Source organism: Rhea pennata, chromosome 5 (genome assembly GCF_028389875.1).
Source record: "Rhea pennata isolate bPtePen1 chromosome 5, bPtePen1.pri, whole genome shotgun sequence".
NCBI lineage: Eukaryota > Metazoa > Chordata > Aves > Rheiformes > Rheidae > Rhea > Rhea pennata.
In genome coordinates this window covers 36,528,488-36,554,123 of record NC_084667.1, presented here as the reverse complement: position 1 = coordinate 36,554,123, position 25,636 = coordinate 36,528,488, and the positions used below count along the sequence as shown (strand labels likewise).

The following is a 25,636-nucleotide window of genomic DNA, read 5'->3' as shown; positions in this document are numbered from 1 at the left end:
TTAACTCTTTTATGTAGGTATTAATTGCTAATTTTTGGCTTGCTGGCCTGGCCTTTAGTACCTGTAAGAGTTCTATGTTATCCTCTAAGTAGAAGAAAACACTGCTGTAAAAGAAGGTTGTCCATCAGTATTACCTAACTCTAGAGGCGAATAGATTCAAATGTGTCTTTGTATACTTCCGATTTGTTATATTCTTTAAAATTGATTTAGCTGCCTTCATGTTTTCACTTTGGGATTTTTTTTTCTTCCTATACTACTCTTTGTGAAGGAAGACTGTGCTGTGAGGAAACCCTGCTTTTAACCCTGGGGCTCTAAGGATTAAAATTTCATGACGCAGTTTCTCAAAGTACCTTACACTAGTATTTGCTTCTGGCAAATCTGTAATATAATACAAGCAAAGGATCAACATCAATTCTGGAGTGTTCCATTTTCTTGTCCTAAATAATTCTCAAAGCTATTATACCTGTCTGATTTTGTATTAAGAGTCGTCTTTATTTTTTTATTTTTTTATTTTATTTTTATTTTTTTTTGGTTTTAATTTCAATTGCAAGTAACATTTAATCCTTTATGTATTTTTCTTTATGTGCTTTTTCAGGATAGGAGTAATTGAAAGAAAAATCAGGGAGGCCTAGTGTATTATTAAGTATTAACCCAGTATGCTTAATCCAAGCAGACTATTCATTTTGAGACACCAAAATAGACTAAAGTGAGAACAATTGTTTCCTGGAACTTGCTCAGAATTTACCTTCCTTAAAGCATTAAAGAAGCTAAGCTTAGTTTCAGGAAAGATGAGTTGCTACTTGGAGATCAGTGATACTCTAATAAATTGTCAGAGGAAAAAAATGTTGTGGAGAAGCTTATGGTATAAGGAGACAAAGTTTCAAGTGAAGTTGGTTAGTTTTCGAAAGCAACATTAAAACTCATAGTACCCTTAGACATTTTATAGTGTGGTGTAAGTTAAATATCAAAAGAATTCTGTAGAATTTTTGAAAGATTTAGAAGATGAGTGTGCATGGAATGTGTTTGGAGTGAGCTCTACTGAGATGTGTGGGGTGGTTATTTGGTGTGGGGGGATGGCGGGGGGTTGGTAGGGGCGGAGGAGGGTGTAGAAATACTCCCCAAATAGGAGATTCCTTGCTCAATGACAGTATTGACCGAAATATTGACATTGTTCTGTCCCCATGGCCAGAAATGACCAATCCATAAGGCATCCAGAAAAGCCTAAAAGGCTTTTTTGACTTTGAATTGAACAGTCGGCAGATTTTTTTGTTTTGTTGACTTTTAATACTTCCCAGGATAGGAAGGTCGGTCTTGTGTATAAACAGTGTTACACAAGTTAAACACTGCTGTTGTATGGAATTAGTATTTTCAGTATGGATGCAAACAGAAGATTGCCATTTCCGTGATAGCACTGTAAAAACTTCTGTCTAATTGGATAACAACTGAGTTTTACTGAGCACATCTGTCTTAACATACCCCTATGAAATTTATCACAGCCTGGAACAGTTGCTTTTGTGTGTGATCCATTCTAAAATATTAATGAGACAACATTAACTTTTCACAATTAAGTGGTGTTCATTACCAGCGCATATTTCCTTTTCAGAGAAACTGAAAAAGTGGACCAGCAAGCTGTTCCCCAAGCCAATCACGTGGATGCCTGTAAAGAGCTTGTGAAGACAGAGATTACAGATCTAAAAGAAAGTTATCAAAAATCAGCAGAAACATTTGGATATGACAAGCGTGAAGAGATAAGAAGAGAGAAAGAGGAGGAGGAGCGTTGTATCCACAGAAAAGAAACTGTGGAGGCTAAGAAAGGAAAGGCTAAGCATGCAGTTACAGAAGCTGATTCATTATTTCCAGGTTTAACAAGTGCATCTCGGTCCCAAGTAGCTCAGCCTCAGCCAGTTGAGAAGAATGGAACACTTTCTAGCTCATTAAATATGAGTGCTGGTGTAGTGGAGCAGAATGGTACCAGCTCATATAAAAGAGGGTTTGTTCCCAGAACAAATCCAGATAAACAGATTCAAAGAAAAAGTAACATGGCTCAAGTGGAGCACTGGGTAAAAGTCCAAAAAGGAGATACAAAGAGGTTAGTAACAGGCCAATCTTTAAATAGACTGCCTGATAGAATGTCCTTAAACTAAAGGAAAACATTTATTTGTAACATGCTTAGTGCACATCAGTGATATTTTTACGGAGACAATGTATAACAAGGCAAACGTTCTACTTCTCCAGTGCAGAATGGTATTTTTAGATACTTATGGGAAAGTCACTATGAAATAGATCAATCAAATTCTTTTAATGTTGTCACCAATTTGCAAATATAAACGTTCAGATTAGTGGGTTTTTTTTTTTTTTTTTTTTTTTTTACTTTTTTAATCATTGTTAATGCTTGAAATTTCTTAAAATTTGCTAAAATTGAAGAGCCAGAAAGTGAAGTATGCCCCTTAGATTTTCGTGAAACAACTATCCTATGTGTAGTGTAGCTATTCATTTGTTTTCCACTTCAAAGTATAAAATAAAAAATGCTAGTTCTTTTTACAGAAGCTGCCACCTTTTGTTCCAGATAGAAACAGCTACCTAACTGGAGCTGTTAAGTGTTCAGTAAAGTTTTGGAAGTGTTAACTGTAGTGGTATCACAAAATCTAACTTGCTAGATACTCTTGTAATTTTCTTTCTACTTAAAGTTTTGTGTTCTAGTTTTGCTCAGTTGACCATGCTTTCCATGTCTTTCCCTGAAAAATGCCATAATATTCTCTATATTCAGAATAAATTCCATGTTACCTTCCCAAATATTAATCACTTAGTCTTCTATGGCATCTTCTCGCAATCTGCAGAATTCATTGCAGTGCGCGTCACTGATGGATAGAAGTGGTATGATAGTTGTCAGATGTGTTCTTGATCTCAGGACATAGTATATAAAAATATAGGATGTAGTATGAATGGACCACTTAATTTTTTATTGCTCCACCTGAAGTGTTCTGAATCTTACGAGGTTCTTTATTTATGGACTTTATAGTTTTTGAACGTAAAATAAGGGCAGAGTTTTTTCTTGGCTCAGGTTTATAAAGATGCAGCTCTTACCAGTGAGTTGATTATGAAAACAGCTCTTTCAGTTAGAGACTCCATACAAATACAGTAGTCATTTGTGTAATTATTTGCAGGGATAGCACGTTTTATATAGATATTTGGATCTTTCAAATAGTTATTTTACTTTCCAGTTCTACAAGGCACTGAAGTGCTTGTTAACTAATAAATGGTAGCTGCCAGTCACTATGCTGAGATTCATCTCGCTTAGACAATTAGCTGTTAGATGCACTACAGTTGTATCCAAGCTAGTCATCTGAACTCTCTCTGTTCTCAGTGGAGGGGTAATAGTTACTTTAAGATTTGTGTCAGCCTATGAAAGAAATCTAGAGAATTGGAAGGAAGTTTGAAAAGAGGTTTCTGGGAGATGCATGATTTTAATTTTAAGTAATTAAAGGTCAGGATCATCAATGACCAGCTGTCCTGAAGTTATTCTGTAGTCTCTGATCTGATTTCAGGGCCTGGATAGACATAGTAAATGCATAATCATAAATGAACCTGATTATTTCTTGCAATTTATTTGCTCTTTTTAAAAATTCTGATAAATATAATCTTTATTTCTCAACTAAATGCAGTCATACGAGGAATTTCCTTTCCTATAAGTGCAGTGTTAAACAATTTGTCATGTGCAGAACTTACCATTCCATCATGAGTAATGTTTCCTGCTCAGCATTACTTGTCTTTGTTGGCTTCTGTGCATTCCCAGGAAGGGGCATTGTGTTTCTAGCAGTTGTCTTGGGGTTTTTTTGGAAAGTTTACCTTCCCTTTCTGTAATACCTTCTGTGGGAAGCAACTACAGTGAAAATGCTGAATGCTTTCCATGGCAAATATCTCATAAAATTTAACTTCAGGCCGTTTTTTTTCCGCTTTCCAGTGTCTGCTTTTCTTTTCATATATCCTTTATACCTCATCATTTGAGAGAGTAAGATTTTCAAGAACATCTACTTTTGTTCATGTTACTTCTGATCTGTGAGGAACAAGAATTGTTCATGGTCCGTTCTGAACTGATTTGAGTGTCATTCAGGACACTATTCCTTCCCAGTATTTTGCCTTAGTGCATATTTTTACATAACAGATTCTTTTCAAAGGTGAAACCTTGTGTCATAGGAAATGCTACCTGCACAAAGCCTTGGCTGCAGACCTCAGAGTTTTTAGCTCGATTTCTCCCTTCTTCACATACTGAGAAATAACTGAGGTTGTAATCCTCCATATGGAGTAGGGCAATTGTAGTGTTTTTTCACACAAGGAATTACGTTATCTTCTCCAGAGCATCCATTTTTTGAGACAGCACCAACAGTACCAAATCCTGCAAGCAGAAACACAGAGAGGCAACAATTGAACAACTGAATTACTGGTAACATTTCTCTCTCTCCTGCTTCTGTTATTGGATACTGAACAAAGATATTCCTTCTCATCTTGTGCTCTTTTACATGAAATTCCTGCAGTTCCAACACCACCAGGTCTCATTCTCATGCAGGGTATGAAGTTACCAAGTGAACTGAGGAATGAGCTGTGAATTTCATGGTATTTCTTCTGTATTATTACTCTGTAGCAAGTCTAGCAGGATAGTTCTCCCTTTGGAGATACAGAATCAATGGACCGGTGACTACAACTGCCCATATGTATAATTGGAGAACCAGAAATTAGACAAGCGTGTTCTTACATGTTAGACTGCGGGAAGATTTTGATTTCAAAGTAGAAGGGGAACTAAGTACACCTTGTGTCAGAACTGCTTTTGCTGATTCTACATTAAATCTGCTAGCAGATAAAAATTCTACCATTTAAGGTGAATTGTGGAGGCATCACTAAAGCTAGGATGTAACATCTCTTTATACTGTAGTTTGTTAGAATTTTGTTGCAAAAGCCTTGTGCTACGTAAAAAAGAAGTAGAAGAACCAGTAGCATTAGGACAGGTGAAAGTATGTCATAAAGATTAGGACATTCTGAGCTTTTTTTGTTGTTCATGTAAATGAAGCAAAAGTGTGTACGATATGTTAGTTCTTTGGTCAGATTTCTTGTATTATTTTAAGGAAATTTTTTAAACGAACGTGCATCTGTTGTTCTCAAACTGCACCACCTAGTGGTGGCAAGGTTTTCTTTTCATTTAAAAGATATTTCAATTTGCAGATTTGTTTTAAACATAACTATAATTCCTTTCTTTATATTCTTGACATTCCTTTTAGTCTAAGTATGGATAACATAGCTGAGCCTTAAGTTTGTTCCTAACTGGTCATTCTAGGTTAAGATACTAAATAAAAAAGCCTCTGCTTAGACTAAGCCATGACTATTCACTTAACATGAATAAAGTGTAATGTTTTTATGCAGATTTGATTTCAGTAATACTGTGTTGTAAATGTTTTTGTAAAGTCATGTTAAGAGATCCCTATGTATTGTCCTTTTTTTTTTTTAATTCCTACGCTAAATTAATTAGAAGGTATTTTTGTATCAGTCACTCCCGCTCACAAGCATATCATATGCTAAACTTGTAACGTTTTTTTTCCCCTTTCCAGCCTCACTTCTGAGCAGACTCTTGCACGTCAGGGTCCCAATCCATCTCTCTCTCATCCTGAAAACTATCACACGTTGCCAAAGAATACCAGGCAGCCTTCAGGGAGTTCATCCCCACCACCAAACCGCAATTTGCCGAGTGACTACAAATACGCACAAGACCGTGTAAGCCACTTGAAGATGTCACAGGAGGAAAGGAAAGCAAATAAGGATGGAACTGTTTGGCAGCTGTATGAGTGGCAACAGAGACAACAATTTAAACATGGCAGCCCCACTGCTCCACTTTATATAGGCTTTTCAGATTTTGTTGATCGTGGAAAATCAAAAAGTTCATTGGATGTTCCGCGATCAATATCTGTTCCACCATCTCCATCTGATATTCCTCCACCTGGACCTCCAAAAAACTTTCCTCCAAGGAGACCACACACTCCTGCAGAGAGGCTCACAGTTAAACCATCTGATGAGAGACAAACTGTGGACATTCCTTTTGCTGGATCACCCAGGAAGATTCGAAATCAAGCTGTAAAGGTTTGTATAGAGTATGACAGCAATTACAAACTATTTTATAGATATGGTTATAAGCACATCATACATTGATTATTTAATTTAGTTACTTTCACTGCGTCCCTCCTTGTGTGTGAAAGATCCTGAAAGTTTTAAAAGTTAATACAATCAATTTTTCTTAAAACTTGTATCTTTCTGATCATTGCAGATTTATTAATTTTTGTTGTTTAGAAAGGAAGGTTGGTAGCAGATGACATTGATTTCAAATATTTTTACTCTAAAATTGTGGAAGGATATGTATACACATATAAGAACATTTTAATTTCTAAGATTTTAATGTATAGAGTACGTAGTCATACAATGGATAGACGAGAATATAGAATGCAGCATGATGAACTCTATCTTGGTTCTTTACATATGGCAGTAGTATTAACTGCTTGCAGTGTTCACTTTCTCTACACCTTTTACTAGCATAGTTAGTCTTACAGTTTATGCAGTTGTTGATTATTGTCCACTGGCTAAAAGCATAATAATCGTTCATTCCTGCGACAGTTTAAGCAAGATCCCCTCCCCGCCCCCGCAGTTGTTAGCACTTGACTAGTCAAAAACAAATAGTAGTTTGAAACTTGAACCTCTTGCAGAATTTCAGTGGTGTTTATTATAAGCGCTGTTGTATCTTCTTATTGATGATAGAGATTTTCCCCCGCTCAGCACTCCACATGGCTCTCCTTGCTTAAGGGAATTAGGGAAGCTCAGGATTGAATCCATGCAGAATGTGCTTCTTTTGGTAGCTCTAACACTGGAACAACTAGAAATAAAAGCCCCTTCATTCACCCAGTTCCTAGACCTCAACCACGGGCTGTGATAGAAGAAAGTCTTTGTAAAGAAAGAGACTTGTAAATTTACAGATCCAACACAGATTCTGGAACAGGAATTTAGGTTGCACGTCAGCTTCATGCACAGTTGAGATTTCTCCTCATACGTATGCTGTGTAAACCTTCTGCAGACTTTTACTTCAGGTTGGTTGTCAGAGATCTTTCAGCATTTATAGATTCATATTCTGTCAAAAGATGAAGTATCTAGGGATATTCAGCACTTTCTGGAAAGTATTTTTTATGTTATTATTTAACATAATATACAATAAATAATAAAAAAATAACTCTTAGTTATGTTATAAAAGACATTGACTAATGTGCAATTTGAAGGAGCATTACTTCCACTATAAGGGGATGTACAGCAGATCTGTCCCTTTCTTAGTAGACGGCTAATATAGCTGCATAAATGTAGCTTCATAAATTTTATCTAAATGCTGCTGATGTAGCTACATAGATTTTGCTGGTAAAATAAGATGCTTTTTATGTCACAGTGCTTTTACCAATATATAAAATAAAAAATTTCAAATTCTCTAAAAATTTTTAAGAGAAAAATATTTGTGTTTTTATATGTAAGCACAGACCATCATTATAAATTTACCTGTGTAAATCACACAAATCTGTGATACTGCCTGCTTGGTGGAATGCGTTATTTCAATTCCATCCACTTAACACTTTAGAAAAAAAAAAAAAAAAAGGCATTTGCGGGAACAAAACAGCATTCAGTAAAATTCAGTGACAGGAATAAAATTAAAATGTGAGATAGTGTCTTGGAGAAAGCCATAAAAGTTTGCCATTAAGAAGAATATGAAACTTGAAAAAATATGTGAAATAGGTTTTCATTACAAGCAGAAAGGAACAGATCTAGTATGATTATTTAACAAAATTTGACATTAATGGCATTCATTGCCACAAGGTGTCACTCACATCAGTAGTTTAGTAGTGGTGAACTGTTCCACGGAGTTAGTAGCATAGGATAAGCCTTCTGTTTACAGGCATAAACTGGCCAGTCTTTCTCTGGGAGACATTAGATTGGGGGGTGGGGGGGAGAAGGAGTTAGGGTTGAGGGGGGAAACCAACTCTTTATGAATATTTTTTACTTGCTGGAAACTGCTTTGCACATTCTTCTGAAGCATCTCATGCTGCCAGAATCCATTGATGGTAGCTTGGTAGTTCTTAAATTTGCATCTATTTATTTATAAGTTTTGCTTGATCATTGAGGTTTTTGCCTGGCTCATGAAGGTTGTCCTCATCTAAGCATGCCTGGAATTGAAATAAAAAATGTGTAGCAGAAATGCATCTCCTAACTTTTCCCTCCGGTAAAACACCTTTCTCTTAAGACAATCCTCACAATTCTGACTGTGGCTTCTTACAGAGCTCGACCCACATTGATCGACGCTCTATGCCAGCCATGGGCTACATGACCCATACTGTAAGCGCACCCAGTTTGCATGGCAAGTCGGTAAGTTGAAAGATCGATTTCTTTGCCTTTTCTGTCATTGTAGTTTTGTAGCTAAATTTTCAAATCCTGCTCATTCCTTAGTGATTCTATTTTTCTTTATTAGTCAAAATCTAAACAACTTGAATATGAAACAGTCTTATCCTGCTCTCAGTAGAATCTGTAGGGATTTTGCATTACCTGCAGTGTGAACAGGAATGAGCTGTTTGTAGAAATTCTGTGGCTTGTTACAGATTCAACTTTTTATTGTGTGTGTTTGACCGAATGCAGAGTTAATGAAATAATTGCTTAATCATGTCAAGTAACTGCTTTCTGGGCACTGAGGTGAAAAATGTAATTACAGTTACTCTCCCTGAAGACTGCTAATTTCCTCTTTACAATGTGTCTAAATACCTGCAGCCTGAAGAGCTAACATTGCTTCTCATTCGATTAAGGAGACATCAGGCTAAGTTGGCTAGTATACGAAATTACACAATCGCACAATTACTGCAGCACTTGCCAACTAATTCCACCTATCAGGTCAGCTGCTGCTTGGCTCATCTGTGCCGTATGACATTTTGTGACTCTGCAAATGCTTCATCAGTGGCATGCTAAAGTCTGTGCTTTCTTACCATTCTTTGATATTCAACAATTCCCAAATTGTCTGTGGTTTTCCATTGCTATTGTACTTGCTATGAAAGATGAGCATTTTAAGCTACAGGGCACCAGTGCGTATGTTTCAAAGTGTTATGAATTTCCTTTTTATACTGTTTGTGAAAAAGCTGCATCTTCAGAAAAGTGGGTTCTAAAGCAAAAGCATTTCTCTGTGCTGCCTTCATATGGAATTGGCTCCCTTACCACATGCGATGTCAGAGTAAACTCAAATGCATCAGCCACTTTGTACATTCATACAAGCTTGTAACTGTGTCAGTTCTGCAGGTGATGAACGTTAGTTCATAAAAGCTCAAGGACATCTTAAATCATTAGCACTGCTCTTGATTGCACTGAGGTATGAAACTTATAAATGTGAGAAGAAACAGAAATGTAGTTATAGAGTTTTTTTATTTGTATTAGATCCTCAAAACGGAGCCATCTAGGAAGAAATCTGGTGATTCTTCTTTGATTTGGTGAAGGCATTATATTGGCCTAAGATTCAAGTTTTTATTGTTGTTGGGTTTTTTTGTTGTTGTTTACATTTTGGAAAAGTTTAAATTCCCTGTTTACCTCACCTACAGAACAATTGCACTAAGCTGGGTTGTAGTAGTAAGGATGTTTCCATTAAAAAAAGGGGGGGGGGAATACTTCCTAGTCAAGTCCTCAGCCAGTCTTACCAGGTGATCGAATGAGAATTTTAAGTGAACACCTCTAAAGAAATGCAAGTGTGATATATTGCTTTTATGTCATACATGTGTTTTTTTTTTTTTTTTTTTCCTTTTTTGAATGCATACTGGCTCAAAATTTGAGAAAGGTGTAGTTTTTTTTTCTTATTCTGCTGTTTAATAAACCCAAGGTATGAAATTATGACAAACAAGGTATGAAATTATGACAAAATAGCAGCAAAGATTCTAGATGTTGTAGCTAATAACAAAGCACATGTGCAACGGTTAAGTTTTATTTTGTTGCTTAACGCAAATAAATCTTTTGGGGGAGAAAAAAAGAAATAACTTTATAATGACTGTCATGCGTGGTTTTCTTCAAGTCAGTGTAATGAAGATCTTGCTAGCTGAATGTAGGTTAAGCCAATAGCAGTTACTGGTGAACCAGTGAAAAATAGAGATGAAGTTGAATACTGTCACTTAAAAAGCCAAACTGGTTCTCCAATTGTGCACATGACATTTTATTCAGTACTTTCATGAAGTTTATTTCTTAGCTCTCTTAAAGGGATGCATACTGTAAAATGTTTATGAAATCTGATCAAAAGTATTATTATGACTTGTTATAAAATACATTTTTTTTTAATCTGACATTCAGTTAGGTAGAAGTCCTCCCTACAAAGAGGTGTGGCGCTGGATGTCAGCCTCATTACTTTTTCCATGAACAGATAGTTAGTAAATACTGGTATTGAAAAAATAACCTTTTGTGTCCAAATACATTGTTTTAAGTAGTCATGTATCTCATTAGAGGTGGAAAACTCAAATCTGTATATTTGGAGGGTGGGCATGAGATGATAAAGTTCTCAGGAAATACTTTGCCCATTTTTCCACTGTAAATAGCAATATGCTGGTGAAGCAAATGTGCTTTTAATGTACTTCCTGTCTGTTATTTTGTTTGCTCTCTCAGCTATTTTCTTTTGTATAGCCAATACAAATATTTTGCAGTTATTTTTCAAGCATTCAGATATATTGCATTGTTTTTTCTATGTGCTTACCTGAAGGCTGATGACACTTACCTGCAGTTGAAAAAGGATTTGGAGTATCTGGATCTAAAGGTAAGGCATATTTATTAGAATTTACTTTCATTATTTTTTAACCCATCAGTTTTGTGTGTGTTATCTTTGTACCTACAGGTTTTCAAATCTTTCTGTTCAGAAACTGAAAGTCTGTCTTTTGCCGTCGCTGTTGTGCTCAGAATATTGAATGTCTTTACTGTATTGACTATACAATTAAAAAATAAACTCAGAAAATATAGTTGCCTCCATTATTAGGTGTAACTTGTGGTACCAGTACTCACAATGAATGGTATTATGTGGGTTTAGAGAACTTGAAAGAAAAAAATGATTCAAAATACTTGCCCGCTGTAGCATGAGAGCCAATATGAAAACAACGCCCCTAAGTTAAAATAGGGTCCTTTTTTATCCACCTTTTCCCCTTTAAGTCTGGTAGAGCTGACTTTTTCCTTGTTTTTGTAATATCGTGTATTTATTATGTTGAGCTTCTTCTGTGAAAATGTGTTGATTATTTGCACCTTTCATTTGTTTCCACATTATTTTGGCTAAGAGGTTTCAAGTCCTTTCCTTCCGTCCCTCCATCCTTTCATGTACCTAGACAGAGCTATAACCTGCCAATATCATGTCACCTGCACTGAGGATATTTCCTGAAACAAATGATTAGTATGCCTAGGCTAAATTACTTCTATATGTGGTATACCTGATAGGAGGCAATTTGAAAGCAAATCTAGACATTAATACCAGATTCTGGTGAGGAGGAAACCCACCATCTAATAATTTTGCTGTGCCCAGCAGTCTGCCACTTTCTATGGTGTACAGCATGTCTCACCATATGTAAATTATATGGTATCTCTGAAAAGCAAGGTGGCATGAAATTTGACACCTAATTAACCTTATCACTTGCATGTATGTAGTTCTCACTGATGCCAGCTCATAGCAATTGATGCCTCTGTGCAACTAATGAGCTGACTGGACCACTGATACACAGACTTCAAGTTCATCTAAAGTTTTAATGGGTGAATATGTAATCAATCGATCAAACATCAGTAATGTGTATTATACATTACATATATAGTGTTATATGTATGATGTATTGCATAATATGCATAGCAGGTATCACCTATACGGTCAAATATATAAGCAATAGTAATCAGTAATACAGCAACTTAAAATTAGTTGGAAACATTTCACATCATGCCTTGATCTTAGTTGTTCACAGTTTTGTCAAATTTAACCACATTTGAAATCTTAGGCTGAATTTTATGACAAATTTCTACTAAAAAGATCCTGCAATTTGTGATGAACATTATGAATAAATGCAGTGTCATGTCCATTCTAAAGCAGGCTTAAAATAACATCTGGATCTGAACAATTTCCAGTGTTAAAAGTTTGGCCAAATTATAAACTTCTGAAAATGCTATGTGCCTAATAGAATTATTAGGATGGGTGGTTAAATTTTTAGAACATCCAGGCTGCATTGATTTGGTGCAGTCCGGGGCACCAAGAGCTATTTTGCTCTCCAGGAACTCAGTGTGTGCCTTCCTGCAGCCTGCGTGAAGGCTGACAAAGGTAGCCAGAGAGAGAAGTGGGTGGGGGCACAGGGCAGCAGCTGGTCTTTCTATGGAAAGCAGTTTAGGATTACTAGTGAAGGAATTGCCTTTTCCTCAGTTCTGAGTTATGGGAAATACAATTTGGTGAACATTTGTTGTAAGTAGAGTTATTGCAAAGAAACACTTGATGCTAGTTTCAGGTACCTTTTGAAAAATCTTGGCAACTAGGTTTCCATCCACAAGAATGACCTAATTTTTCAAAACTGGTGTTTCTTTCCCAATTAAATACCTTCAAGCTTAAAAGAATCATCATCTTTCAGTTATGGTTGGAAAATGTAAAAAATTCAGGTTAGGTTCTTTAGCAATTAAAAAGACCATGTGAAATTTGAGTGGATTTTAGGACTGAAACAAAACATTTTTTTTTCCTTTCATTTGTTGCCTGTGAAGGTATTTCTTCCTTGCTGTTTTGAAATAGGATGACTTTTTCAATATGAAATAGTGATTAAACATTTGATTAACCTCATAATACATGCACAGCATTAAAACTGATTACAGTAACTGGTTGCATGATAATTTCTTGTAATTGAAATGCTTTTGTCCGCAAAGAAACCTTGCTGTTATTCTACTGTACTATTCTATCTTTGATTACTGAAAACTCTTAAAATATTTTCTAAGAAATGATTCCTGATGTTGATATCAAGATGTTATCATTGAAAATTATCGTATTGGCATAAAATAAATGAAATAAAAATGCTTTAGAGGTATTAATCTATCACAGTATCTTTTTTCCTGCATGTAAGCTGATTCTGAGATTAAAACAAAAAAGAAAGAAACTTTTTACTCATGTTATGAGGAAACTCCTACTTTTTCTAATTTTGACCTTGTGAAAGAAGGGGTGGTGTGTCTGCATGCTATGGCATGCTAATGGCTCCTCTGCAAATAGCTGTGTGTCAGGGCTATTGCTGTCCCTAAAACAGAGGGAACGGTGTGACTTGGTGTTAAAAAAGCAGAAAGGGGAGCACAAAGGAGGAAAAGAAGGGTTTACTTTTCTGCGCTCCCCGCAAGCTCCAAAGGTGATATTGCGAACAATAAAGGTGAAATGCAAGTGGTGAAGGAAGATGCCCTTTTCGTAACTATGAAACGAAGTGTAAGCAGACTGCAGGGAGAATTTTACTTCAGAACAGTTTACGAACAAACATTCCCAAGTAGATTATACAAAATGGAAGAGGAAGGCCAAGTGTGGTTGGATTAGTATCTGAATAAATCCAGTTTTGTGTTGTGCACTTGAGTGTTCCGCAAAAGTAAAACTGAAAACGCTTGTGACTGGATGACTAACCTACCCAAAATATAACAAGAGGGGAAGATAGCTTCCCTAATGAGAGATTATATAATTATAAACTTTGAGAGTCAGTGTGAAAGAAGAGTAAGTGATTACTGTTGCTCATGAAGTTTTGAGTTTGAAGGTTTTGTTTTTTTTAAATATGTAATAAGCTATTACTAAACTTCTGTTTGAAACAGATAGAAAATAATGGACCTCTGATCAACATGATTTACAAAGTACTAAAGAACTCAGCACAAGGGTTACTATCCAGTTTACATGTAAGACTGCTTGCATCTCAAATGTGCTCGTCCCATTGTTTTTTCAAATAGCAGTTGATGTTTATGTAGTCTGGCTTTTACGGGTGTCTTATGACATATAGAAGAGCTTTCTGTAACTTTTTTTGAGTCTATATGCAAAACTATGGCTGACTTCAGTGTTTGGTTTCATTTTATCATTTTTTTAGATGGTTTTGTTAAGTAGTGACTTCTATGTGTAATTTTGAAAATGTGATAGCATGCTAAATCTTACATTATGTTCTCATGTTCACTGCTTGAAAATTAACAGCTTCTTTACAGTGGTGATTATATAACTTGAAATACGCCACAAAATACCTAGACTGTTCTTAAATTAATTCCACTGCTTTGAAAAAGATTTTTTTCCATTCCATTAGCTTGCAGGTAATTAACTGTGCAAAATCTTGACTCGGGCATGCTAATATTCATGCTTTTGTTATTTCTTATTGTTATACATAGGATTTAGTATTTAAAATTAAGTCCATTGATAGTTTTTAAATAAAGCTTTTGTTTAAAAAATACTGAATTGTTGAATTTGAAAATATTTGAAAATCAAAGCTAATTACTTTGGAGAAGCAGTAGATGGTATTGTATTTGGTGGTAGGAGGTAACAAATGTTACGACTAACTACCAGAAGTCACATAATAAATATGTGAGTGGAGTCTGCAGATGGAGGAGAGGAGACATTAAACATAAACAGAATTTACTCTTCTGTCTTAAACCTGGTTTATTATTTGAAAATTTTGTATGAAGATGGCTAGTGTCATATAAAATGCTATATAAGAAACTGAAGATGTACTGAAGATTCACCTATACTTGCAGTAAAATTTAATTATTTTAAGAAAACTGTAGTATGATCATGTAGTATCCTGTTAGGTTGGTAGGTTAACTGTGCAACTGTGGTGACCTCAAAGTCTGTAGATTGCCAGTCAGCAAAAAAGCAGATTTACCTATTTCCTCACAAAAGGAAAAAAACTTCTGCTTCTGTATTGTGGAAAACAGTATTTAGGTGGACTTTCCTTTATAAACTGTTGTATGCATATGGATAAAATTACACAATATATTGGTGCTATGCTTTTTTGCCTTTTTTATTTGCTTTAATGAATTTTAAGTGTTCCAGTAATATTAAGTCATTTGACTTTGAGGCTTTAAAAAAATTATGATTAATGAGCAATATTATATTGGTAATTCTGTTAATCTTATTTATTCAGAAAAAGGGTCAAATGTAGACAGTGGAAATAATAAGCATTTCTATGCAGATAAATATGCCTTCATTTTAAGATTGCTGTGAAGGCTGAAAGTTTAGTATAGTTTTTGTATTAATTTAAAATCTATGTTATGTGATAAGATTATCTTCTTGACAAAAATTGAATGTGGAACCAGTGATTACTGGATTGAGACCTTGGTATGCTAGAAAAGAGAATTATCTGTCAAAATAGATTAACAACAATTAATTTCCAATATAGCACTCTTATAGAAGTCTCTCTGAATAAAATTCACTGTGGAAGAGACTATTCTTTGAAGAATGAAAGTGTTGCTGAAAATGTGCATTTTAGTCATTACAGATGTTAGTCCTGCAAGCATACATTTAAAGAAACTAATCAGCTGCTTTGACTTTAAGAGAACTTCAAAGCCAACCACCTTTGTAACCATAGACAAATGGATTTATGCTATTTTGTACAGTTTTAAGCTATTGCAAGAGTTATTAGATACCCTAATATAGCTAGTAATCCTTTTTGATAGGATTTTGGAAGACTGAAAGCATATTGGCTTGATCCAAAATTTCATTTTTATCTTTTATTCATCTTTTAATTTGCTACCAGTTTCTCAGATCTTTAAAACCTATTCCTCGTAGGTGACTGGGCGTGACACGTTAAAAGAACGAAGTACAAAACCTGTCAAGATTGCAGAAAGTGATACTGATGTAAGTATCAAATACCACTCTAGAAACTCTTGCATTTCTTTGGCTTTTTACGTTGCACTATACGTGTTCATTTATTATGCTCTTGGGAGCAAAGCATTGCTAGAGGAAACTTTTTGTCGTCTTTTTAAAAATCTAACATTACATATTTATATGACTTCATTTTTAGGTCAAGCTGAGTGTTTTCTGTGAACAGGACAGAATTCTGCAGGACTTGGAAGACAAAATAAGAGCCCTGAAGGAAAATAAAGTAAATAGATTTTAAAAGTTTCTATAAAATAACAACTTTCCTATAACCATAAAATATGGACTTATAAACAAAAATGTTATTACAATGGAAGCAGCATACAGTAATTTTCTATGGACATTTATGTAAACGTATATAAGGAAAATTGTTTTTTATGTTAAGATTGAGTACCTGCTTTAAGAAAGCATAGTTCTGAAAATGAACATCTTGAAACCACATACTAATTTTTTCTGATGTTTATGACTATTTGAAGTACATACACATTTCTGAATAGGTTGCCTTATGTCATAATATGCATATTGAGAAAGGCAGAGTCATGTTTCAACTGCAGTTCTTCTCAGCTGGGCAAGCATGGTTTTCATAAATAGCAGTGTTTCAGGATACATGCTAGGAGGGCCCATGTCAAGCTATCACTGTAACCTGTGTAATTGTATTATTGAAACAAAAGAAGGAGGAAGAGAGGCAGGTACTACAGATCTGTAGTAATTTTAGTGATCTTTGGTGGTTTATAGTACTGCAAAGTTGGTTCCAAATGTTATAACAGAAATGTTGGAATATATTCTGTGATAAGTTTGTAGTTGGAACTGGCCTCCTTGCCCATGCGAGTCAAAGTTCAAAGAGTAAACATTAATAAAAGAGTTTGTCCTTTGTTTTGTTTCCTTGCATCTTGATCTGCTTTACTGCCTATGAGTTCTATCTTTCAAAAACTCTAGATCTATTTGAAGTCGTTCTGCAGAAAACCCATTCTAAAATGAAAGTAATGCCTAGTTAGCCACTTCAGAAAAGCTACTGTGGAAAAATGATTCCGGGTTATTTGGTGCTGATTGATTGAATGAGGCCTACATAGTGTTTTAAATAATATTTTAATCCTTTAGTTGGCTAATTTAACCATTGCAATGAATGAGATTTTTTCTTTGAATAAACTATTACACTGTGCCATAGTAGGGTTATCAGAGTTCTGTGCTGCTTAAGGGAATTTTTCTGAAACTCTTTGTAAATTATAGCTTTACACAGACTATAAGTAGAAAACTTCTCTTTCACTGCTTCATATTTTCCAGAGGTTTGGCTACTTAAAGGGATTTAATGGAAAATGTGAGATAATTTTGATTATAGCAATTATTAATGCTCTTCCAGTTCTTCATTTCTGTCTTAGTCTCCACAATAGGAGGCCCATCCTAACGTCATATCTTAGAAGAAAGACTACAGAGGTAGAAAATAACTTTTATATTCCCACAGGTAAATCAATAAAATTCCACGTAAATGTTGTAAGCTTACTACTGTCTTCTCTGTTAGGATCAGCTGGAGTCTGTTTTGGAGGTTTTACACAGGCAGATGGAACAGTACAAAGACCAACCACAACATGCAGAAAAGATTTCTTACCAGCAGAGACTGTTGCAAGAGGATCTCATACATATTCGGGCTGAAATATCCAAAGTTTCAACTGTATGTATTTTGGTTCTTTCAAGAAAGCCATAATTTAAATGCCAGCTAGTATTTATTTTTTGAATAGAGAAATATTTGAACTGATTTGGTTAACATATGAGGTATTAACATAAAAAATATTTAAACAAACAACAATCTCTCCTGCTTTCCTCTTCAACAGCGTTGCCACCCTGTAACTCCTCCAAGCCTCAAACGTTTTTGTAGCTTTGTCATTTAAGCATGGCCTTAGATTACGACTCTTTCAGCTAGTTCCTTTGGCAGTGCAAGTATAAGATTCCATGGTATTTTTCAGGGGAAGAAGGTTTGGGAAATTGTGTTACTATTTCAGTATAAATTAATATTATTATTTGATACAATTCAAAAGTAATCTAATCCTTCATTTTTGTTAATAAAAATACTTGTATAAGTTGGCCGTGGAAGAGGACTTTTTGAGCCTGATGTTGTATATTCACTATTTTATTCCTATCTCTTAATGAATATGGGACCAGCTCATTATGAGACTATTTCTAGAATTGTGTGAAATGCCTCTTCTATCATAAAATCTGATCATTAAAATGCCAGCATTTAAATGAGTGTGTATGGTGTTTTGTGCCTGCATAAAATGAATGATGTTCACAGGCAGTATTTAAATAATTAATTGAGGGCATAAATGGCATGTAATTGTAAGAATGGCTGTACTGGTCCAGTCAAGGCTCCTTCTAGTCTAGGGTTCTGTCTTTGACATTGGGCATAAGTGGTTATTTAGGGAAGAGTAAGGATAGGAAACATATATGGGATATTTTCTGTGATAACAGTCCCAGCTCCCAACTGCTGTCTGCTTGGGGAACTCCTGCAGCTGGTATATTTTTGTCTGTTCAGTACTCCTAAGTAGATCTCATTTCCAAATACTCATCCAGTCTCCTACTGAACTCTGTAAACCTTTAGCATCCAAAACACCCTTTGAGAAGTCATTGATTGCACAGATGTGTTCTCCGTTGTGTGAACTTCTGTTTGTTTTGAGCCTGGTTCATGCCTGCATCGTGCGATAGACTCTTGTTCTTGTGTGAGAAAGGGTGGGGAAGAGTCAGAGCTTACCAACCTTCTCCATGCCACCTGTGGTTTTATTGATCTCCGTTACTTCTTCCGCTCATTTCTCAAGTTCTGTCTCTTCCATACTCTAGAAGAAAAGCCCACTCCATTATTCCTCGGATAGGAACTGCTCCAGACTTTTGATTTTTCTTGGTTCTGGGTCAGAAAGCAGACTGTGTTGCTGTAGATGTTGGAAATAATCTAAGCAATGTGAGGGTGATTGGATAGCCTTATTTTCCAGGTGTCTACTTTTTATTATTCACTTCTAATGAAATTGCATCTCAATCTGTAGAACTTCTAAAGAATATCCTACTGGATTTTCTAATATGTATTCTGGTTTAAGTTATTGTTTTGATTCTAATTGTAATCTTATTTTAAATAGAGAAATAAAGTAAGTGGAAATGGAATAGACTTGCTTCCCTTACAACATATTACAATCTTCGTTTAGATTCTGCTGAACTCCAGCTTTATGCTTAGGAAATGATTCTGTGTGAGCAAGCTGGCCAGAAGTCCTTAACTAGGCATTCTGGACTCATTCTTGCACGCGCAGTAAAGTGTGTTGATGTTTATGATCAAGTCTGAACAGAAATACGGTCATGTAGCTAGACTTCAACACAGATTTCTCTTCTTTCTATAGTGGAACAACATCATCTTAAAAACACCATTAGATGCTCAATTAGAAAAGTGATAGAGCAACTTCCAGGTTTATCATAAGATTACGCTAGAGTATTCCCTTTGTTAACAGGAAATGGAAAATGCCTGGAATGAATATCTGAAATTAGAAAAGGATGTGAACCAGCTGAAACGGGCCTTACAGGAGCAGATGAACAGTTCACTTGTATCTCAGGTGAGTCTGTTTGTAGACATTGAATTACTTACACGAAGATTTTGTCTGAACTTGAAAGCTATTATCTCATAAGAGATCCACTGTAATTTCTGCACTGTGTTCAGCCATCACATAGCTTAGTTTGCAAAGTTTAGAAATTGTTGCAGCATAGCCATGCAGTAACCAGCTATCTTCCAGCAGATGTAATAGTTTCTCATAAGTTGTCTAGGTAAATTTATCATTATTTTGTTATGTTTTTATTACATGCTGACATCTTGACATTGATAATGTGTTTAATTTATAGTACTATGTAGGACTCCTTAGTTTTTCATTTATTTGATCTGACATTATTGACTTCCTTATCCTTATTTTTAAGAACGTTAGTCACTAGCTTGTTACTGCCGTTACTTTTTCCTGTTTTCTATTTATGGAGGATTTATCTCTGCAGATTTTTTTTTTTTTTTTTTTTAATGAAGTGGAGTAAGTGTTTAACAGCCATCAGTAACTGAAAGGCATCTAGGTATTAAATCAATTATTCAGTTTTGAATCTTACAAAGAAGCTTTATTTGAAGCTAAGCTATTCTGTTCACTGAACTGAATGTGGCATACCAGATAATTTCTACATACTGTTTTACAGCTGATGATTTTATCTTATAACAAGGAATACAGTCCGTGTTATTTTGCCTGTATCTAAGCAGAACATTCTTATTTAAAAGAGAAACACAGGGAACAAATCTGATTTGTTAAAATCGCAGCCTACTTTTCCAAATATCTCAGACCAAAAAAGCTTGCTAGCTAAATTTTTAAATTTAGAAGTTTGTTCCAAACTTCTGATCATATATGAATTTGTCTTTGCTATCAATGGATAAATTTCTTGAATCAAAATAAGAGTTACAAAACCTTTTTAGATCGCATTGCTCTTCAAATTCCGTTTTTGGTTAATCACTCTTAGCTTTTTTTTTTTTTTAACAGTTTCTAGAACCAGAATATTGTTTAACTGAGCTGACCTGTAGACTACACCCCTCAAGAAAAAAAGGTCCAGGGTTATTTTATAATAAGATTGTCCATTTGCAAAGTTAACTTGATTTTAAAAAGGGAAATTACAGGTTAACACAGAATATACTTCAACAGAATTTTTAGTTTTGCCTTGAACATACTAAAAGTGCTGGACGTACAGCGTGTGATTTAGCAATACGTTACACTGCTCTGCCTAGAAAGGAAGGAACGATTTCCACAGGAGCTGTGTTAGATCAGGTTCATTATCTTTTCTGCTCATGTACATACGTGCATACCTAAACACACAAAAACATACATACATATAGATGTTATATGCAGTCAGGTGTATCTGGTGCAAATTTTTAAAAATGTTTCTGAACACCTGTTTTGGAAATATTAGAGGGGGCTGGTTTCTTGAAAAAGTACTGAATAGTCTTAAAATTTTACTCCCTCAAAGATATCTCAAGTACTCATAATCATTAATGTCCTTCAGCCTCTTCCTAAAGGTGTATAGGCTGTTCAGCTGGCATTTTGCAACAGCATAAAATTAATATACGCTATATTTAAAAAGGCTCAAGTGCTGTACTTTTTCTACGTACCATTAATTAAGTGATTAAAAACTTAAAGATTTCAGGCAGTGTGGTCCAAGTAAATCTTGCTTGTTAGAGTGTAGATTCATTGCCTTTTGCTTAAGGGTTGGTGGGGGCTGGGTGTGCTGAAATTAATTGCGGTGGGGTATTTTGGTGGTGGTGGTGGCTTCTCAGTTGGGAAGTGTTTCTCCTCTGGTTTTATAAATCATTCTAAATTATGTTTCTATGTGAAGGAAGTTAAGAGAAATTGATTCATCTCCCCAAGCTAGCTCTCTTGCTTTCCTATAAAGCACATTTACACTCTTTGGTGGACGGTAATATTGGCTTTCGTCATTTAAAAATAAATTCAGCTGCTTATCTTCAAGATCTAATCCATTTTTGTTCCAAAATACTCTCTTCACATCAAGATGTAGGTAATGGGATGAAATAATATTAAAAGATCTCCTGTTTTTTGTATGCTACTGATAAATGTTTTCTGTACATGTGGCACTTCTTTTTTCTTAATAGAATCCTGAGACTTGGTTATTATAAATCTATCTTTGAGTATTTTGTAGTAGTATTAATCTCAAAACTGAAATGAAATATGCAAATTTATAGTTTGTATTCTGACAGTCTTTCAAGATATGTTCCGTCTATTGAGTGAGTTTATTGTAGGTAAACAACACTGTCCATCATTTAAATGTTTGTATTCTTGGCATCCTGTTTTCTGATCTATAGCCTGGCTGTAAATATTTTCTGGTCTAAGACAGAAAGTGGAAAGTTATTTATATGCCTTCTCTAGCTCTATGAGGTGTAAGAGCTTTTACTAAAGTTTTTCGGGCTTATAGGATTAATTAGTGGTTATTTTGCAGCCTGTGGCAAGTGATGGATTTCTAGGGTTCTTGCGGAGTTTGTAAGCGATTCTCTACTGAAGTGTTTCACTGCCCTCTGTTTTCTTTTGTAAAACCATGGGGAAGAAATTGATCAGTTTATTATTAATGTCAGCTTTTGGCAAAAGAATTGTCATATACTGATTCCTAAAAACTAATGGATTACCGTAAAGTAACAAGAATAATCCCAAACTGAAGGGATGGGGCATGGTGAGAGCGGTTGTTTATGATGATTGCAATAAGCTTGTGATTGAAATGACAATCTCAATAGCCAAGACCTCTAGATGCATGATACAGTCAAGGGCAGAGTCCAGATTGTAGGTAAAGCTTCCTTTTCTTTATAGCCAGAAAGAATCAGTAGAACAAATAGGATATAAGATGAGACCAAATTCGGGAATAGCAGCAATATATTGTTTCAACCTATGACACGTTGTAGTCTGGAGTCCAGTAGGCCTGACAACCACAGTATGAGAAGAAAATGAAGTTGTCATTCATTCTGTGAGTTAGTTTTGGTCTTATATTCCCTCTGCTAAAAGCCATTAGGCAATTCATAGCAGTATTCAGGGAGATTGTACTAAAAAATAAATAAATACGCACATACACACACGTATATGTGTTTTTTTAATATTAGATATTTTCCCCAAATTGTAAGGAGAAGTTTGGTAAGATTGCCTTAGCAGTGTAAGATTCGAGAACAAAATTCAAACTAACAAGAATCTGTAGGCCCATTTTATGGGCAATACTAAACTAGGCTTTTGCTGTAGCTGGAGTAGTACTGTAGAGAAAAATGTAGAGCTCTCTACTATTTCTCCTAGTCTTTTGTAGGAAATTTGGACCTATATACAGGACATGTTGATCTGTGTTTTGAGTTTTTTTGTTTGTTTGTTTGTTTGTTTGTTTTGTTTTTTGTTAGTGGAGATAATGATTTAACCCATTTCTAGACTCCTGAGTTTTCTTGTAAGTTCTGAAATGTTAGTTTGGTTTTGATATCAAAAGAAGGGTAAGCCCATAACAAATTAAAATGGGATATAATTTATTTTCTTTACTCCCAACAACAGGAGAAAACACAAATACAAAAAGACTTATGGAGAATTGAAGATGTTACAGCTGGCTTGAGTGCAAATAAAACTAATTACAAAACTATAGTAGAATCGATCAAGAATCCAGGTAAGAAAAGCGTAATTAAAATATAAAAATTCACAAATATAGCTGAATTTTTGAGTCTTTGAGCTTGAACATACTCTGTTGGAGTTTCTTTGGTTGGTTTTCAGGTGGTGAAATGATTTTGTTGGTTTTTTTCACTTAACATATGTAACAAACCAAAAAAGAGAATAATGGACTAAGTTTTGCAAGTTTCGAAACAAAGAAACAAATAAACCTCTTGCAGCTCTATTCCTACCGGCATAGTTTCTGTTGTATTCTCTCCATGAGCTCCTCTCTGCTTTTTCTTCCTTTCTGCTTGGATGCTGCCAACTATTCTTGCTGTTCTAACCTTCCCACTCCCACTTCACGCAGGCATTTGGTGGGCAGAGCAGCATCAGCAGCTGTGGAAAGGAGGAAGTGAGTGAGTGTGCACTCTGCGTTTCAAGTGCTTTGTTATGTTTCAAGAAAAGACTTAGTACATTGGGATACCAAGAAACTGTTAACACCTTCTGTAAATTCACCTTTTATTATGTATTTAAAATATTTTTACCTTTTACGTACAGAAAAGAGAGAAAATCTTTCTGAGATGGTGAGGTTTTCTTTTCTTTCAGTTCCAGCGATGGATGCTTAGCCTTACCTAGATGTACAGGCTCCTTAACGATCTGACATGGGGCAAGAGACAGCCTGTTGACTGATTTCAAATGACTCTCAAGCTTGTCTTTCCTTCCCTCCTCTATCTCTTCCAGGGCATTTTATTGCATGATATTAAACTGTGTGGTTTTATTTGTGGCCTGAAAGGCATGTTTGATCTTCATCACAAAAAAGCTACTGACCCCTGCTGCAACGTAGTAGTCAGATTTTTATGCCTCCAAAGTAATGGTTTGTATTCAATGTGCAGAGTTTTAGTTGGCTTTTTTTCTTTTTTTCCTTTTTTTTTATGTCTAAAGTGTTAATTTGTATTCTTACGAATATTATTGATAGATTTAAAAACAAACATATATAATGTTATCTAATACATTTACATATTCTTTCCATAGAGAGAAAAATAGTGCCTTCATTTTCTCAGTCTACAGTGCCTTCCTTACCAACTTCTCTGAAAACTACGGAGAACAAGCTTTCCATTCCGCAAAGTCCTCCATCTAGTCCCATTAAATCCTCTTTGGAAGTCAGGCTGTATCCACAGCCTTATTTCCAAACTAGAACACAGCACCAAACACAGCAGCTGAAAAAAATCGAGCCCTCTCTTCAGTCACCAGTTAAGCTAACACCAAAGGTTGTAAGTACTGCTGTTTTCAGTTTCATTCACCTAGGTTTGGGTTTACTTCTGGCAGAAACACTGAAAACTTTTATGGTTACTGAGTTCACAGTATGAGTATACAAGAGAGATATTTACATTGTGTATAATAGCACTTATAGGAGTATGTATGTAAGTAACTTGGAGGTTTACATTTGGTAGCCATATACTGGTTTAGAACCTATCAAGGCAGAACTTCTTCAGTAATTTTTTTTGTTTGTTTTTGTTTATTTTTAAAGCCCCGAGTTCCTGGTATGGAGTCAAGAGAATGGGCAGTAATTCTGTCAGGGACACTCATCAATAACTCTTAGAATTTAATGAATTTTCAGACAGCTTCTGCCACAAACTGTTCGCTAAATACTTATGATTTCCTGTAACTAGGAAGATGAAGCACCCCCCAGACCTCCTCTCCCTCAGTTGTACAATCCTGATGATCAGCCACCAGCTGTTCCACCTCTTCCGAGAGAAGCCACTGTCATCAGACATACATCAGTGCGGGGTCTGAAACGTCAATCAGATGAAAGGAAGAGAGACAGAGAACTAGGACAGTGTGTAAATGGAGATTATAGGGTGAGCACTCATTACCTATGCTTTAAAATTATAGGAAACAATAATGAGAGATTCTTTCTGTAAAATGTATGGACTCTAGATTTCATAATAACCAGAAAAACTTGCAATTTGGCAGAGAGAGATCTACTAATCTGTAAACAAAATTATTAATATTTGTCTTAAGATTGAAAAGACTTCCTGTCTGTGTCTCATTTGAGCAAACTGATATTTATCCGTGTAGGTAGAACTGCGTTCATACATGAGTGAACCAGAACTAGCAACAATAGGTGGTGACCTCAGCCAACCTTCCAGTGGTTTAATAACCTCTGACAGTGGATGCCAGACATTACCTACCCGTGGTAAGGCCAGAATTAATATAGTTGATATTTTTAAAGTATATTGTGTAGTGCTGTATGGGAGCTTTTCTGGGGATTTTTTTTAGAGATAATCGTTATCTTCAGATTGTTGTTTTATGCTAGCTGTTTAATATATAATTAAAAAAAAAACATGCAGCAAAGCATGAAAATTAGCTGTTAGAATGTCTTCTATATTCGGAATTTTTCCTCATAATCTCTGCATGATGTTTTAAAAATTCAAGGATTTTCTTAAATACTTCTATTTCTTGTCAAAGACATTTGAAATGGAAGTGCTAAAGAGTAAAACAGTATTAATTACACATTGTGTGCTACTGCAGAATGCCTGTAAATGCTCCGTGCTACTTGTCACTTCAT

General features: G+C 35.3%; 1 protein-coding gene across 6 annotated transcripts in view; it reads left to right on the top strand.

Moving 5' to 3' along the window:
• PLEKHA7 (pleckstrin homology domain containing A7) overlaps window positions 1-25,636 on the top strand; it is a 147,003-nt gene that overhangs the window by 106,473 nt on the left and 14,894 nt on the right. For 5 of the 6 annotated variants that reach the window (XM_062575940.1, XM_062575943.1, XM_062575945.1 and 2 more), the window contains 13 exons: window positions 1,604-2,089; window positions 5,598-6,123; window positions 8,347-8,433; window positions 10,784-10,837; window positions 13,864-13,944; window positions 15,815-15,883; window positions 16,050-16,130; window positions 17,421-17,570; window positions 19,384-19,485; window positions 22,978-23,086; window positions 24,100-24,338; window positions 24,738-24,926; window positions 25,147-25,264. In XM_062575940.1, the coding sequence (XP_062431924.1) occupies window positions 1,604-2,089; window positions 5,598-6,123; window positions 8,347-8,433; window positions 10,784-10,837; window positions 13,864-13,944; window positions 15,815-15,883; window positions 16,050-16,130; window positions 17,421-17,570; window positions 19,384-19,485; window positions 22,978-23,086; window positions 24,100-24,338; window positions 24,738-24,926; window positions 25,147-25,264 (2,291 nt within the window). The remainder of the gene's footprint in view (window positions 1-1,603; window positions 2,090-5,597; window positions 6,124-8,346; window positions 8,434-10,783; window positions 10,838-13,863; window positions 13,945-15,814; window positions 15,884-16,049; window positions 16,131-17,420; window positions 17,571-19,383; window positions 19,486-22,977; window positions 23,087-24,099; window positions 24,339-24,737; window positions 24,927-25,146; window positions 25,265-25,636) is intronic. The other variant, XM_062575946.1, reaches the window with a different exon arrangement.